This window comes from Mustela lutreola, chromosome 3 (genome assembly GCF_030435805.1).
Source record: "Mustela lutreola isolate mMusLut2 chromosome 3, mMusLut2.pri, whole genome shotgun sequence".
Lineage (NCBI taxonomy): Eukaryota > Metazoa > Chordata > Mammalia > Carnivora > Mustelidae > Mustela > Mustela lutreola.
The window spans coordinates 129,753,271-129,771,910 of NC_081292.1; the positions used below are offsets into that span (position 1 = coordinate 129,753,271).

At 39.3% G+C, this 18,640-nt stretch overlaps 1 protein-coding gene across 4 annotated transcripts in view; it reads left to right on the forward strand.

The window, feature by feature from the left end:
• Positions 1 to 17,793, forward strand: part of LYPD6 (LY6/PLAUR domain containing 6) — a 124,365-nt gene extending 106,572 nt beyond the window's left edge. For all 4 annotated transcript variants that reach the window (XM_059166825.1, XM_059166826.1, XM_059166827.1 and 1 more), the window contains 2 exons: positions 12,719 to 12,849; positions 14,788 to 17,793. In XM_059166825.1, the coding sequence (XP_059022808.1) occupies positions 12,719 to 12,849; positions 14,788 to 14,955 (299 nt within the window). In that variant the 3' untranslated portion in view covers positions 14,956 to 17,793. The remainder of the gene's footprint in view (positions 1 to 12,718; positions 12,850 to 14,787) is intronic.
• The last annotated feature ends 847 nt before the right edge of the window (positions 17,794 to 18,640 follow it).

Below are 18,640 nucleotides of genomic sequence, written 5' to 3' on the forward strand. Positions count from 1 at the left end.
AACAGTCAGGGGCAAGAACCACTGGGAGCTCCTCTCCCCACTAACAGAAAGTGAAATGTACTGTTGTCATTTCCAACCAAGTTCCTCTTGTTTACTTTTACGTAGAGATGCTAATGGGGTCCCAAATGACGGTAGGGAAGAGAAAAGCGTGGAGATGCTGAAGATTAGCTTAATCACAAGCTAGATATCCCACCATCCTGGTAATCAGGGCTAAAAAGTTCTGTCTGCAGTGCCTTCTGCATTCATGTGCTTATTTTTGGACTAAGCCAGTGTTTTTCTAACGTCACCCCTACACTTGGGTAGACTGCTTCTCAAGCTTGGTGGCACATTGAAATCACAGAGGGAGATTTTAAAACACTGAGGCCTGGGTTCGTTCTCAGGGATTCATATTTAAATGGTGTGGGGTGTGGCTGAGCGCAAGGATATTTGAAATTGACCCACGTCCTTCTACTAGGTAGCAAAATTTGAGACCCACTGTAAACAGTGACTTTGGACAAAAACAGGATGGTTTGCTTGTGTAGCCAATAACCTTTGGGATGGTTCCAGCAGGGACAAAGCTGGCAGGTTAGCTTTTGAAACAGCTGCCACGAGTCGGATGTACCACAGGACACGTGGGGATGCTTTCTCAGCATTGCTCTAGCAGAGAGAATGCAGAGGACAAGGAGGGATTGTGAACTGGGCCAGATTTCACAGAGGCCCAGTCCAAGTCTGATGGTGGGCAAGTATATCCCTGCCACAAAGGAAAAACAGGTGACCGGTAGCACTCTGCTTGAATTCCTCTCAGGAAAGGAGAACAATCCCTTTTGATGCTTTCTTCAAAGGTCAAAATCTATTCTTCCAATGTACAGATATCGGAAAGCATCGCAGTGTTCACACAATTTCTTTTTCCCTTCTTTCCTCCCACTTTTATCTTTTTGTCCTTAAATTTATAAGGATAAGTGGAAAGTGATGCCCTGAGTTCATGACACAGAACCACCCTGCCAGGCTTTTTAGGGGATTAGCCAGAGAAAGATAGGAATCTGGTTTCTTCTTTCTGGGAGCACCCAGTTAGCTGGGGAGATCAGATCTGAATGCATCAAATGTCAAAAATATCAGGACAAAAGCAAGTTGCCAAGTGAAGCATGGCATTCAGTGCCCTGAGAGCTCATGGGAACAACTGCTATTTGGGGGCTGAGGAGGTTAGGGACTGCACTGTGAACCAGGAAGAGGCGAAAGCCTACAAGTGGGCAGCCTAAGGGCAATGTGGAGGGGGGCGTGGCTTCTGGAAAGTCACTCACAGCAAAGGTGTGGAGAGGGGATTCGCAGATATGCTCACCGGACAGCAAGAGACCGAAACTGGGCAGAGCAACTAGTTCATGTCGGAGAATAGTGGGACCAAAGAAACGCAGCTTGATTATTTTTGTGGGGCCTTGACCCTTTCAGGGAAGGAGTAGAGACTGAAGCTGTAACCAGAGAAGAGACGGAGCCACACTTAGCTTCCTTCTTAACCACCCCCACTTCCCAGGAGTCATTCTCTTTCCTCCTGGGTTTTCTCCAAATTTTTCTCACGATGGAACAGCGTCATAATTCTTAAATTGAAATCTGAGTTGTGTCTAATGACTAAAAACAACTGACTAACCCTGGACTTATTTTTTTGGTTGATTATTAGTTGAAAGCAGCTGAAGGACTACCAAGAGACTTAGGGAAGGCTCGGTAGCCGCCACGGAAGAAATCCTGGCTTTCTGTGATATTCCTGGGTTTTTGTTTGTTTCATCACATGTTTAGCTAGGTTTTAATTATCACATGATGTGAAAATAACTTGTTGAAAGTGAAAAAAACCATTTCATGTAAGTATTTAATCTTATCTCTATGGAACAACCCCCCATTCCAAATAGCTTAGGGGACCACCTGGGTTTCAAGAATTTTTGAAAACCGAACTCGGTCAAATGGATATACACAGAGATTATTGTATTTTAGCAGTTGAGGTAAGCTTGCTTATAATTAAGCAGACTTGTTATGAATCATCATTTGGCAAAAATAAGCATCAAGAAAGCCTTGTCCTAACTAGAAACACTCTGTCGGGCAATGGTGGCATCAGCCAGTGACCTCTAGCTAACTCAGGTTCCTTATCACTCTTACCTTTGACATGTGTGTTATGTAAGGATTTTCTTCTCTGTCAGTTTGTTATTGCCTCTGGCTCTAACAGATTTGTGCTACCATATAGGAGAATTTAAGAGCCCTCCATGCCTGGCTTCTGTTTAGTCTTTGGTCTCTGAGTACTTCCTGGGCAATAACTAGAGTTGGAAAGAATCTTGAAATCATATTATATGAGGGACCAGTTAAAGGAACTGGCAAAAGAAAACAAGAGTTAATGGTACGCATTCAGATCCAAAGGTTTTGCCTGTGTGCAAGGTTAAAAACTCTTTGAGAGAGGGGCTGTCTTGTATTAAGAGTCTGTGGAATTGAATGTCAAATCAAAAACATGACTGTTTTCATAAAGGCAAATTCTTTTGAGGATGTCTAAGCACCAAAGGCCCTTAGGTTTCTTCTTGAATATGAAGAGCCAGTGCCTCTCTTTAAGGTGAAATCTTTACTTGAAATTACCACCAATGCAAAATCAGACCGGGAGAAATACTGAGATGGAGGAACACACATCCTTTAGGGGCAAGCTTCTATGCTGCTCATGGTTTTTCTGTGGAAGTGAAGAAAAAGCTGGGCATGACACTGAGTGACTCTTTTTATATCCATTACCTGGTATAAGCAGGGAATATACCTGTGGTCCCCAGCATAACTGAAGACAAGCTCCATGGTTACAAATTTTCAGGAAAGACTTCTTTATCATTTACTTCTTTCAGATGGAACCCAGGCTGAGACAGACAGCCTTTCTGTGTTATTTCACCTATGGTGAATTCTTTTTTTCTCTTTTAGGCAATGTTAGGATATAGCCCTTTAAGGTTTCTATCATTTTAAAGGGGTCTTTATTCTAGCTCTAAACCCCATCACGACCCCAGGCTTCACATCTTCTTATGGCCTATTAACATCTCCCAGCCCCCATCTCTATCCTGGGTAGAGAACTCAGAACAGAGCACTGGCCCTTAGAATTTCTCTTAAGTTCAGCAGAGTTCGTTTGGTATGTCTACAGATGGTATTGGCTACGTGTTATCTGACATTCCTGGCTTCTGTGTAATGAAGTGGTGTTTAGCAATCTATCTTGTCATATTGCTAAATGGAAGTCTTAGACTTCCTTTTTCTAAAGTAGAAATTTTAAAATTAAAGTGTAACATCCATGCCAGAAAGTGTATAGATCACAGGTGCTGAGCTCATTGAAATTTTACCATGTGAACAGGCTGTGTGTCTGTCACCCATGTTAAGTAACAGAACTTCATAAGGCCACTAGGGTCCCCCAGTCACTACACCCCATCTCCCGGAGGTAATGCAATTGTGACTACTATCACTGAGCTGTATATAAATGGAATCACAGAATGTATTCCTTTCTTTGTCACATTTTCTGTGTGAGAGTCATCCATGTATTTGAGCCACAGAGTTAGTCTCACGGATATGTATGTACTGAAATTCATCCATTCTACTCTTGATGGACTTTTGGATTGTCTCCAGGTTTTGACTGTCGTGAGCATTCTTGTACATGCGTTTTGGTACATGTATGTCTTCATTTCTGATAGGTCTAGCCCCGGTTGGGGGGTTGTTGGGCACGTGCTATGTGTGCTTTGGCCTTACTGGATTCTGTGTGGCAGTTTTCCAGACTGACTGGACCAATGTATGCTCTCCCCTTGGTGCCTAAGAGTGCCAGCTGCTGCACAACCTTGCCAATGCTTAGTGTTGACAGAAACAGTAGAAGCTCGAGGTTAATGGAATGATATTTTTAAGGCACTGAAAGTAAATACCACCAGCCTTAGAATTCTGTACTCAGACTGCAGCCTAACTTCTCTGCATTTCCCTTCTCTCCCAGATACCCTGCTGCCTCTGATTTTCTGTTCATGCCTCCCTGTTCCGTTGAGAGTAAACAAGGTTCTGTGTAGCTTCCCTACCCCTTAGCAGGATTTTCTGCTTGGTTTCTCAGCTTCTGCGTGTGCAGTTTTGGAGTCCATAAGTGCCTTGAGGGGAGAACAGGTGTAGAATGTCAGGCCCAACTCAACGTGTAGTTCATTTCACTGGTATCGCTCTTCAAATCCTATCTGCCTTAGTAGCACATCGATGCTTCCACATGGATTTCTATTGTTTTAGTTCCATCTGGCTATTGTAATTTTATTTTATTGTTTTTTGGTAAGAAGGTACAAGCTAGTTCATTTCAGCTGACATTTTAATTCCCAGATCTATTCTTTAATTAGAACTTTTTAACCCACGTTCTAATAGCCTAAACAAGATAGGTTTTCTTTTGACAACCTGGATTCATCTAACCTGCTCCATTTTACAGTGGTTTAGCCCAAGTATTTTCTATTAACATAATTGCCTCAGATAGGAAGCATCTGTTTGATGCTTCTTTCTTATCACTTTTATTTTAACTACTGTTCACGGGAAGGTCCTCTTTATCCTTATTACTTTGACATACATTCCCAGCCACATTTTTTGCAATAAGCACATAGCTTTCTGAATTTCAGTGATTTGCCTTAAAAGAGAGTTTCCTCAACTTACCAAGTCACCTGTCCTTAGGAGGTATGGATTTTATTTATTTATTTAATTTTTTTAAAGGCAAGACTAAAACAAAAACCAGTAAAGTATCTGTTTGGCAGTTTCTTCAGGTGGTGTCAACTGTAGGGTAAAAGAGGACATTTATGACTCAGTGAAGTTAATAAGTATTCATTTATTTTTAATTTCTGCCTTGAAGAATTTTTTACTTGGGGCAAGAAAAGAAAAGAGTGTCTTTTAGGGGTCTGTGGAGAGTGATTGATAGGACCAGGAAAGCCAGGAGATTAATCAGATGCCTGGGTATCAGAGACCATGTGATAATTTCTAATTGGGATACACTTTAAATAATTGAGCTTATCTACGACTCAGTTTGTAGCTCGTTCTTTTCATAAGTCTATTTTCTTTTATCTTGGATTCTTTTTTCTTTCACTTTCCATTTCACTGAACTTATAATTGAGATGTAACATACACAGTATAGTGAACAGCGTGATGAATTTCCACAGATTGAACACATTATGGAAGCAGCACCTTGATTAAGAAATTGATTCTTTTCAACAGCCCAGAGTCTTCTTACATGATAGTTTGGTTACTATCTCTTCCACCAAAGATCCTGTTATAGGCAGCTCAGTTGTGTCCTCCCAAAATTCACATGTGAAGTCCTGACATCCAGTACTTCTGAATGTGATTGTGTTTGAAGATAGGGTCCTTAAAGTGGTAAATCAGGTTCGGTGATAAAGGGGAGATTAGGACATAGACACACACAGAGGAAAGAACATGTAAAGATGTTCACAGATGGAAAGTTGCCCATCTGTGAGCCAAGGAGATAGGTCTCAGAAGAAATCAACCCTGCTGACACCTTGAACTTGGACTTTCAGCCTCCAGAATTGTGAAAAATAAATTTCTGCTTAAAGCCACCTAATCTAAGGTATTCTGTTGTGCATTTTATCTAGAATCTATAATTACCCTGAATCTAAAAACCAGACTAAGTACCAAAAACAATAACAACAACAAAAACCTGCAGTCTAATATTCCTTATGAATATAGTCTCAAACATTCTTACTATAATATTAAACAAATAGAATTTATCAATATTTAAAAATAAGCCTGACCAAATGTGACTTATTTCAGGGATGCAGGGCTGGTTCAATATTTAAAATCAATCAGTATAATCCACAGTATTAACAGGCTAAAGATCATAAAGTCACGTGTTAATATCAACTGAGGCAGAAAAAGCATTTGGCAAAATTCAATACCATTCATGTTCAAAAACTTTCAGAAAAAACCAGCATGTGAGAAACTTCCTCAACCTGATAAAGAGTATTTATTTTAAAAAACGGTAGCAAACATTATACCTACTAGTGAAAGACAAAATACTTTTCTGGTAAGATCAAGGTCTGGGCAAGAATGTCTCTTTCACCACTCTTATCCAACATCATGCTGAAAGTTCTACCCAGTGCAATAAAGCAAGAAATGGAAATAAAAGGTGTACAGATTGGAAAGGAAGAAATAAAACTGTCCCTCTCACAGATGACATGATTTTCTAAGTAGGAAATCCCAGCAAATCTACACAAAACTCCTAGAAATAATAAGTTCAGCAAGATTACAAGATACTAAGACTAACACATAAAATTCAATTTTGGCAAAATTCAACTTATATATACTATCAACTAACACGTGGTCATTGGATTTAAAAATATAATACCATTTACAATTGTTCGAAAGAATTAAATACTTCAGTGTAAATCTAATAAAACATGTAAAGACTTGTATGCTAAAATAATAAATGCTAATGAAAGAATTCAGAGAAAATTTAAGTAAATAGATACCATGTTCATGAATTGAAAACTCAGCATAGTAAAGATGTCATTTCCAAACTTATGTGCAGGTTTTACACAATTCCTATCAAAATTCTAACAAAATTGTTTGTAGTTATAGATAAGATTATTATATAATTTATATGGAAAGATAAGAAACTAGAATAGCTAAAATAATTTTGATAAAAATTAAAGTGAGAGGAACCAATCTACCCTCTTTCAAGATTTCTCATATAGTTACAGAAATCAAGACAGTAGTATAATCAGAGGGATAGCAACACAGATTAATAGAACAAACAGAGATCTCAGAAAGAGACTCTCAAAAATATGCCCAACTTATTTCTGACAAGGATATAAAATCTGATTCACTAGAGGAAAGAGCCTTTTCAACAAATGTCCTGGAGAATTTGGACATCCATGAGCAAAAAATGAAATTTAACCTAAGTATAATAACCTTTACAAAAGTTAACTCAAAATTAATCACAGACTTAAATGCCAAATATAAAACTATATGACATTTAGGAAAAAAACACAGGAGAAAATCTCTGAAATCTAGGGGTAGGCAAAGAGTTCTTAGACTTGCTATAAGAAGTGTGATCTATAAAAGGAAAAAGTGGTAAACAGGACTTTATCAAAATTAAAAACCTTTGTTCTACATAAGACCCTATAAAGAGGACAAAAAGACAACAAACTGACATAATTATTTACTAATCAAATATCTGAAAAAGGACTAGGACTAAAATATATAAAGAATTCTCAAAATACAATAGTAAAAAAAATAATTAAGAAAAGGACAAAAAACATAAATAAATATTTCACCAAGGAAGATAAATAGATGGCAAATAAGCACAAGTTCAACATCATTAGCCATCAGGAAAATGCAAATTAAAAACATGAGATATCACTGTACATCTATCAGAATGGCTAAACTTAAAAAAGAAAAATAGGAACACCATCAAATGCCAGTAAGAATTAGGAGAAACTGCATCATGTATATATTGCTGGTGGGAGTATAAAATGGCACAGCTACTCTTGAAAATAGTGTGGCAGTTCCTTAAACAACTAAACAGGCATGTACCATATAACCTAGTAATTCCACTGCTGAACATTTATCCCAAAGAAATGAAAACCTATGTTCACACAAAAGCCTTAACACAGGTGTTGATTGCAGCTTTACTAATAATATCCCAAACCTAGATACCCTTTCAATGGGTGAATGGTTAAACCAACCTTGATACATCCATGGCATGGAATACTACTCAGGATCAAAAATTAGCAAACTGTTGATACAACAATCAACAAACTGTTGATACAACAATCACTTGATAACTTTCAAGTGAATAAGGCTAAGTGAATATGACTAATCCTAAAAGTTTACATACTCTATGAGTCCATTTATACAACATTCTTAAGATGACAAAGTTACAGAAATGGAGCACAGATTAGTAGTTGCCAAGGATGAAGGAGCAGTTGGAGGAAGGTGGATGAGGATGTGAGAATGAAAAGTTGACATGAGTGATCCCTGTAGAGATAGAAATGTTCTGTATCTTGGCTGCATCAATGTCAAAATCCTGGTTGTGACACTGTACCATAGTTTTGCATTATGTTGCCATTTGGGGAAAAGTGGGTGAATTATTAATATAATAAAAGTGGCTGTATTATTTCTTACAAGCTCATGTGAATCTCTAATTATCTCAAAATAATAACACACTAATTAAAAAAAAATCAGTCAGTAAAAACAAACAAAAAAAACAAACTTCAATTGTGCTCATGTTGAGAAACTGATTAGAAGGAAAGCCAGACCTACCAAATGAGGAAGCTAAGAAGGTCTGTGAACCTGGTTGGGAAGAAAATCAAGGAAGGTTCCACAGAATTCATCACATTTAGATTGAACCCTGAAGAACAGGTTTCCAGGAGCAGAAGATGGGGGAAACTTTTTGTTGTGAAGAACAGTCAAAAGCTGTAACGTCCTGTCTCAACCAACTGAGCCATCCAGGTGTCCTGTAATGTTGTGTCTCAAATATCCAGCAAGCATTCATGAGGTAGTCTGGGCCTAGATCAAGGGGAATATTGAATAATAAGAAGTGCTGAGTTTCAAGATGTGAGTTATAAATGTAATCGGTTCCTTTAGCAGTGAAGCAAAGTTACTCTTACACTCTTGACACACAGCTTTAGGAGCAGGGAGAAAACAGTGGACCACCTACTGGCCACTCCAGTAGGCTAAATGAACCTGGCAGTAGGCAGCTGAGGCTCCTCGACAGGTGGGGTTCACTTAGACTCTCATAGGCAGTGAGAGGCATTATCCGACCTTGGTTCCAGTAATATATCTGGTGGTTGTCCAGCATCTGCATTAGAAAGGAGAGAAGTCAGAGACAAAGAAGATAGGAAATGATGTGGTCCCGCACTGGGAAAATGGAACAGGAAGATTAAAAGGATAATGGAGACATTTCAGGGGACTTGAAGACACCCAGCTTGGGAAGAGAATTCTGAGCAGATTCTGAATTTTCTAGTCCAGGATGGAGGTGCCACATCTCAGGATCTCCCTTCCTAAGATAGAAACACAAGAAGACAAACAGCAGGATTTGATTTGTTTGAGATACATGAGGTGTGAGGTGCTGCTGACAATGTGCAGGAGATCACTGGAGATTAGTTCTATAGTTTGCAAGAGAGTATCAGACTGAAGATAATGTCATCAGAGGTTGAATGAAGTCACTTAAGTGAGAAGACGTTCAAGAACAGAACATGGAAGAATATCAATGTTCAGGTTAAGGAAAGTATAGGAAAAAAAGAGACCAGAGATGCAGGAGAAAATCTAGATGACAAAACTCTGAAGCCCAGGGAAATCACGCAGAGGACATTATACAGAGTAGATTCCAGATCTACATTATACAAAGTAGATCCTTTGGGGTCACAAATGGGCAAAGGGCAAACAGTGGGACACTTAGGCAAACAGTCATTGCAGAGGAGGGCCTGGGCTGAGGGCACAGTCAGGAATCAGGCTGGGAGTGGCCAGCAGCTGCTACTAGACTTTTATTTTTTCAATATAATTTGTAATACTATGATTAAAGCTATATTCCTCCTGTTAATTTTCTCACACATGGTGAGTGGTTCTCTAGCATCCCTTTAATCATTATATATGTTTGTAAAAAAAAAAAAAAAAAAAAAGCAGAACTAGTGGACCCATAGGGAATAACTGAGTAGCAAGGAAGTCTTACCAAAGAGTTGGTCATTTTTTAATTCAAGTCATTTGCCGTATATTTTGTTTAAATATAGCTTCTGTTATTAGAAACTGAATATTGGTGGGTAAAATGGAATTGATAGTTTACATTTTAACTTTGAACATTTTTTAAATTTCAGAACTAGGTTATGGAACTTCTGTGTGTGTGTGTGTGTGTGTATTTCACAAAAAATTATATATTTTGTATTTTCCACTCGTTGATTAAGCCCTCTTATATCCAGTTCTGCTGCTTTCAGTTGCATGCCTGTGAGTCTTAAAGTGAAAGACTTTTGTTTCACAACCTCTGGGAATACCTTGCAGTTGCAGAATATGAGATTTTAGAGGCTGAAACTAACCTGGTAGAAATTCAAATCCATCTTTTATCTTTTAGATAAAAGCCTTTGAAATCCTTTTAGTGTGAAGTTATCAGCAGGCTTGATTCTCCTGTAACCTCATTACTAACCCAAGGATTATTCAGAATGCATGGAGAGCAATGCTTTGTGGCTGAAACTCCTTTTTTATCAATTCTACAGCCCCATGATAAGCCACATGTGGTCCACCTCGTCCTGCTTGGGAAATGCTGCCTGCGTGCCCCCCCCCCCCCACCTTGGAGATCACCATACACATTCAAGGCTCTCCTAAGTTGTGTTCTAAAGAAATCTGTTCAATTTTATTTGAATATTTCCAAAACTTATTTAACTGTAGAACCTTTTTTTTTTTAACGTTAACATTTCATAACTCACCTAGGGGGTTTTATAAGATAAGAAGTGGAATGGATTAATGCTTCAGATCTAAGGTAGCTGCTGCTAAAAGTAATGGGGTGTTCTTAAAATATCTTTGTTTCATGGGTTAGATATGGCAAGTGTAAGAAAATTTTTTATCTAGCCTCATCGCTGATCATTTTTCTCTCCCCAGGATGGCAAGAATTAGCTTATTAGGTACTGAGCTTTTGCATATTTCCCTGGAAAAAAAAAAAAGTTCATTAATTATCTCTGCAGTGGAATAAATTTCCAATTAATAAATTAAAAGAGAGTTTATTATGGACACAAAAGTAAGAACAAAAAGTAGTTATATCAAGTTCACTAATTCTTATTCAGGGCTTACTTAAGACAGCAGAATTTAATGCTTGGGGAACAAACCTAATTTCCAAAACTGAAACCATGTAGTGGTTTACTTATTCCATAAATGTTTGATCTTATCTGCTTAGATTTACCTTTGGAGCAATAAAACCTCTGGCAGCTCCTCCTGGTTGTCTGCGTGAAGAGGAGACAGGAGATAAGGGCATTCCTGTCTTTAATGGTTTCATGAACATCTGAAGGTGCGCCGGGTGGGAAAGGTGTACTTGTCATGACCGAAATGTCCAAGTCTGGTTCCAAAGAGGTCAATCAGTCCGCTTCGGGAAATATGGTAAATCTCTTAGGCTACTGGTCTCCATTTGCTAAAACCTATCATGGGCTTAAAAAATCAGAGATCTGCCACCTCCTTGGCATAAAAAAAAAAAAAAACAAAAAAAAACCAGTCACTCCAATTTTAAAATATTGTAGGACTTTGGGAGAATCATTGCCTGGTACAAAACTTCCAACCTTTCCTGTAAGCTCATAGGGTTGCCTTACATACTGCACTCACAAAGAGCTCCCCAGGAGCCTGAGCTAGCTAGGGCTCCTTGAGCTGATTCCCACTGACAAAATTCTGGTCAGGATACACTGTGGGGATAGCATTTGGGGGAGGGCATTGACTAAAGTCAGCCCAGGCACACTCCCCAATAGTGTACCCATCAAGAAAATCTCTGTCCTTGGCAAGACTCAGTCAGAGGTCACTCAGGTTCCTGTCACGTGGGAGTGTTTGGGAAGATTGTTAAAAACCCTGAATTTTCCTAACTCTCAAGATGTGTCAGTGTGGTCTGTATTAGCTCATTCTCAAGGCCTGAAATTCTTAAGTTTCTTTCTTTGGACTTTAGTACTTTGGTTCAAAGCTGCCAAAATTGTGACAGAATCTGGTGGGGGGGATTTTTATTGCCTAATAAATAACATCATAGAAGGTCATAATTCCACATTAGCTACTAAATATCCAAAATGTATAAAGCATGCAAAATTGAGTCCAAGATATGGATGAAAAACAGCTCGGTGACATTTCTTAAGAATTATTCATTTTCTTTTTCCATCTGAAAGTGGAGCAGGAACATTTTCCTAAATCCCAGGCTTAGAAAGCTGAACACTGCCTAGAGGCCTTAAAGAATTACTTTGACAAAGCCATTTTTCTTTGGTCTTTAAATTAGAAGTAGAAAAATTCTCCATGGTAGTTTGGGAGAAATCTTAAGTTTTTGGATTTCTAAGACTTTGAGGGATGTCTAGAAACTTACATCATGATCCGTCTACATCTGCCATCCTAGAAATCATACTAGGGAGAAATGATTCTCCTTCATTTGCACACCTTCACTGTGGGGTTAAATTCTAGGATCCAGCTATGCTTATTGTCAAGAAGTTCTTTCTTTTGGATAAAGTCATTTTCTCAAGATAAAATGAATCTACTTTTAATTGTTCAGCCCTTACTGGGAATAGCTATTTCCAAAACACACACACACACACATACACACACAACACACACACCCAGCTTCTGCTATAGCCTTTTAATTCCTTGAAGACCATTTTTACCTGCCTAACTTCTTTTTTCTTTAACCTGTATTCATTGAACTTTTTCACCCTTTATCTTCCTGAAAATTGCAGACTCTTGCATCCTAATCATCCCTCCAAGCCTCTCATCCCCCAAAATAAAGATCAATACAGTGGGAAAATTTTTTTGAAAGACAAAGAATGACACCATTATATCTTGACTTATGGGGATGATGACAGGCAGAGAGACCAGTGTCCTTCAGAAGGCTCTCCTTCTACCGTGCAGAAGTGCATCTCTCCAAGGACGTCTTTGGGATTGGACAGAAACTCAACACGTCTCATGTGCTATTAAATCTCTTCAAGACTTGTAGTGTTGACACTCCTGTTGTTTCCCTTCCAGGCAGGTTGGGCTAACATTTCCCATCTCAATTGAAACATATTTTCTCTGTTGACAGAGACCAGATACTGCTACACTCAGCATACAATGGAAGTCACAGGAAACAGCATCTCTGTCACCAAACGCTGCGTTCCACTGGAAGACTGCTTGTCCACGGGCTGCAGAGATTCTGAACATGAAGGCCACAAGGTCTGGGCAACAAAGCAAGTGATGGGTACAGCACAGTCAGCCTTCCTCTGCTGCAGATGTGTGTCAGTCAGGGCTCTTGAGCAAATTCTCACTCCGTGATGTAGCCTGGCTTTTGACGGTCTTTATACCATGATGAGAAGATTCTCCTTTCCTGTTTGCTCTAAGAGGATAAATTTATATCAGAGCATAGGAAAGCCCATATAAATTATGTAAACACAACACCAAGAGGGTATTGAAAACTACCATAAGCTCTTTCTTTACTCAGAAGAAAGTAATCAAGTCACCAGAAGGATGAGGAATTAGGGAAGTGTTATGTCCTCAATGGTAAAGCAGATGTAGCAACAATTCATTCTCCTGAGGATGGCCACAGCAGTTTAGCTTTGATAACTATCTGTGAAGTGAGGCTCATGTCTTCATTGGAATGCTGACTTGGGGAAGGCATCCCTGGGTCCTGAATCATTTGAGTAGGTGATCAGAGAACCATCTCCTTGCGGGTTTACTCCCATCTGGTGCCTATACAGAAGCACTGAGTGTTAAATGAACTTCAAGTGCAGCCTTGATGGAGAATATGAAGGACAAGAGGAAGGCAGCCTGACTGTGGTTGGAATGGGGAATGCCCCTGACTCTTCCTGCTGGCTGTTCACATCTGGCTCCACATATAATCTTGTATATCAGGCCTTGGCCTTTATTTGGAGTTGGCTCGCTTCTCCCCTTCAGGCTGTCTTCCTGGTGCTCAGAGGCAACTTCTGCTCTCAAAACTCTGGAACGCCATGTTTAGTAGCATTTAGTAGAAGACACCTGATTTTGAAGCAACTTGTGAAATACACTAGGAATTCAGATTTCAAATATAATCTGTTGACTTGATCCTGGTTTGAAATGTAAAAGGTAAACCAAGGGTTTTATCTCACACTCCACCCCACCACCAGCAAGCTAGGCTCTCAGGCTTTATTGTGGCTAGTTTACCATGGGAAAATTTAAAGATCAGAGAAGTGACATCATATGCTCGGGTCACAGAGCTGGCAATTCTGACAGCATTCAGGCTCACTTCTGACCTTCAGTTTCTCTCCTCAAGATTATCAGTTTCCCTCCTCAAGATGTCCTCCTAGCCCATGTCAACTGTGACCAGCCTCAGATCCTTGCAGGATAATGACTAAATAGGATATTGACCGTCAGAGAATTTTTTGAGTACTACTGTGCATACGGATCAGTTGGGGGTCTTGTTAAAATGCAGATTCTGATTCACTAAATTTGGAGTGAGGTTTGAGATTCTGCATTTCTAAGAGCCTTCCAGGTGATGCTGAAGCTACTGGTCTGCACTTTGTGTAGCCATGGCCCCAAATAATTTCAGCCAACAATCCTTTTAGGTTTCTTTCTTTCCTACAGTCTATGAATAAAATAGTATAAAGCCGGAATAATTCCATTAATGAAAACCCTCCAAATTTTAACTCATGCACAAGAATGGCAGTGGCTATATAGACAATTCTAATGAAAGTAAATAGTTAATTTTAAGTTGGATTTTTTTTCACTTCACTTACACTGTAGAAATTTGACAAGTGAAAGTTTACCCTCTGAATGGTGTCTTCAAGTAGTCAGAAGGGGTTTCTTTGAGATAGTAGGGCATTCTAATCGACATTTCACAGATGGAAAAGCTGAGACCTAGGAAGGTTGTAGAACCATGTAATAACCACCTGGTGGGAGGTCAAAAACAGAACTCGTGTTCCTTGAAGCTTCATCCAGAGGGTTTCCATGTTGATCACATTGCTTCCAGATGAAATTTCATCCCACTTCCTTAAATGCAGGGTTGGTGCCTCTTTAGTGGAACAGGTAGTTCTCGTTTCAGTCTGACTGTGAGAGAGACCATTCCTTCTAAAAATCCTTGCCTCCTTCCAAAATCTGCCAGCTTCTCATCAGCCTTCTGTTTCTCTTCCTTTCTTTCAGGTCTGCACTTCCTGTTGTGAAGGAAATATCTGTAACTTGCCACTCCCCCGAAATGAAACTGATGCCACATTTGCCACAACGTCACCCATAAATCAGACAAATGGGCACCCACACTTCATGTCAGTGATGGTGTCCTGCTTGTGGATGTGGTTGGGACTCACATTATAGCAGCTCCAAGGTGCCATGTATAGTAGCAGTCCATGCAGATTTCCATGGTCCATGGTCCAAGGTCATTGCATGAGTCGTTGGCTTGACAATACTTAGACATGTGAAAACATGACACTCACAGATGTCTTCACAGCCAAACATTTCCACCTACCATGAGGAACAAGCATTGCTTCAGTGTAGTCATTCCAAGCCCAAGACCTCATCAAAGCCAGCCTGCCCCCAAACTGATCCTGAGTCATACCACAAACCTTTCTTTTCACTCCAGGAAATAATTCTGCATTTATTGAGATCTGAGGCTCTTAATTTGGAATACATGCATGATCCATAAGAGGTCCTGGGATCCTCTGAGATGTTAGACAATACATTATACAGACATGCATAGATATGTGTTCTTCAGGAGAAAGGTAAAGGACCACTGGTTTAAATATAATCATGAATTTATTTATAGCTTTAGAATTATAAAACTTTGATTCTGAAATGAATGGACTGTTTCCTTGGAGATTCTGACTGAGTCAGATTCTCTGGAAAAGTAGTAAGCAGTTGTCCAACTTAATTTTCCCAACATTCTTCTCCCAATGGTGGAAATCAAAGCCCCTCTGCTCTGTGCAAGAAATAAAAGCCAATCATAAGTTTGTTGCATAGGGGGAGGGGTAGCTGGAGAAGGTTCTTTCCCAACTTAATGGAACTAGCATCCACAAAGTAACTGTGTATCCTTTCTTTATAATTGGTGAGGTTGGCCTTGATTTGGAACCTCATTGTGCTCCATGAGATCCTGAATTCTACCTGGGCCAAAGGGTATCCAAAGAGTCCTAAAGCAGGATGGGGTTTTCTCTGCTCATGGGGTTCTATTCAGTCATAGCTAAAATGGACATAGGATTTCAGAATGAAAGGATAGAGATATGTGGAGGTTGACCCAAGTTCGCTACGAGGGCCCAGTCAGTGGCTTAGCCAGATCTCCCATCTGCACATCATATTGCCGGAGAGTCCTCCCGGGTTCTTCCTCTTTCAAATCCCCAGTGGCTTTAGGGAGAAGGTCCTGTATCACATTATCTCAAGATTGATAGGGAAAGAAGACATAATATCCTAAGACAAGAAGTAGGTGGCAAGTCAGGTGATGGTGAGACTAGTAGGAAGACCCAGTGGGATTTTTCTTTCATTTGGGTGATTGCTTTTGAAGTAGATGGTAAACTTTTGCCATCCTTCCTATACTTTTGACCTGAGTTACAACTTGTTCTTCTTCCTTGTAAATCATTTATACAATATTTATTTTTGTATGGCATAACTAGAAACTTAAATATATTGTAAAATATTCTTTATTCTGAATGAAAAGACTAAATGAGAATACTTATTTTCAACAGTAGTAGAGCTTATGATGTATGTTTTTTCAAAGTTATCTATAATACTTGTACCAGTGTTGAAAAACAATTAACTTATGTTTGAGTGAGAAGAATGCATTGGCCTTAAGGGTTTTTGCTCATGGTTTCTTCCATGGTATTGTCCCGGAAGTGTTCAGGTAGTGATCATCACTTGGTATGAGTGTCTCTGCAGAGTTATGGAGTATATCTGCATGAAATTCGGTGGAGCCATCATTGTCAGGGTCCATCTGCCCTACATAGGAAAATGTGTGTGGCTTATGAGACCCCCTCAGGGATTACCAGATATAAACTGACAATGGTAACTCTGATATAAAATAATCTAAATTGCATCAAATGGCCTTAAATCAGAGTTTGGTAGGCTTATCAATACATTGCTTATAATTGGGGTGAGGGAAGTAGAGGGAGAGAAAATAAGACACTTACTAAGCACCTTTTATGTGGCAGGCACTATGCTAAGCACTATACATATATAGTGCATATATATATATATATATATATATATATATATATTCATATAAAACCTGCAAGCACCCTCTAGGGAATATTACTAGTATTTTCATGCTACAGATGAAGGTACTAAGGCTCTAAGAAGCTTAAAAAAAGGAAGACTTTTCCTTCCAATTTAGGTCTTCTAGGTTGAAGTGGGGTTGAGGAGGGAGGGGAAGATGGAATTACCACCCCTAGGAAAACTTCCAGACCTGACCACAGAAATCTGTCCATCTGCTCATGTGGAGTTTGCCCAGTCCTGCTTCTAAAGGACACCATTTGTGTGTGTGTCCACTAGATGGTGTTTTTTCTTCCAGGGGTGGAGGGTACAGCTTCCTAGTTCATTCCTCTTGCTAAAAGAGGTGGCAGGTTAACTGCTGTAAATGCTCTAAGACAGTGAAACTTGACGTTGTACATATCTACAAGTACCATTTTTGCACATGACCGTTCTCCACTGATAACTGCCAAGTACTGCATGCAATGCGGCTAAGAGACAAAGGCCAAATGTTGGTTCTTAATGAGAAAGCGACCATGCCAGAGCCTCCCTGTCTGGTGTGAAGGACCAGGTCCCCAGTGATGCGAACTCATCTGCCACCCGAGGGAATCACTACAAACTCTGCACAGATGTGACCACATGCACCTCGTGTGCCTATCACAGTGGTGGGTGTTTCATTCTCTTGAAAGAAAGTGGTTTGCTCACCATCCCCAGCCTCAAGGAGCCAAGGAAGGGCCATTCATGTGGAAGGCCCAGGACTGGTCATCCGTGTAACTTTTCTACTACATTAAACTTTCCATTAAATCCCACGGTTGGTGACGGCTTGAAGCGCAAACAGCCGTGATATGTACATTAACCTATGTGCCACTTATTTATTTTCAGAGTCCCCATTGCATTTGTGTCAATACGGGATGAATGCCTAAACTTTGTAAATATTGTACATTTTGTAAATCAATGAATAAAGGTTTTAAGTGTATCTCACCAGGCTCCTCCCTGCAAATGTTTGTGTCAGCCAGTGATTAAGGCACTCGGGTTATGTATAAGGCGTAGGGCTCGGGATCACAGGGAACTTCCTTCCAAGAGTTCATTTTCTTGTTGTGTAGGCAAGAAATACATGCATGAGAAGATACAAGACAATTCACTCACACCAAATGATACATGTAGGCAGTAAGTGCCCAGAAAATCAAAGAGGGAAAGATTACCAGACTTTCTAATCAGGTCTGCAGTTCCCCTAGAGCATTTTCTTTGTTAAATCAGGAAAAATAAAAGTGTTTGTGCATGTATGTTTCTAAATACTATCCCATTAACTCTTAATTTTTAAATCTCCTTCTGTTCTGTTAGTGATGATAAAAATAGAAAGTATTTTCTGTTGATGGTCTCTTCTGCAACAGGAAACAAACATCTGAATAGTATAAATGTTTATACAGCGAATTCATTTTATTTTTCATAGTAAAATTATAGATATTGAAAGTGACTTTGAAAAACCTCAGTTTGTGGTCTCTGGTCATTCTTATTTATTTATTTATTTATTATTTAAAAATTGAGGCATATTGACATATAACATTTTATTAGTCTCGTGTCTACAATATAATGATTTGACATTTTTATACATTGTGTAATGACCACCATAATTCTAGTTAACATCTATCACCGTACATAGTTAGAAGTGCTTTTTTCTTCTGATAGGAACTTTTAAGATGTTCTCTCTTAGTGTCTTTCAAATGTGCAGTACAGTATTATTAGCTATAGTCACTATGCTGTACAACCCCATGACTTACTTATTCTATAACTAGAATTTTGACCCCCTCCACCCGTTTCCCCATGCCTC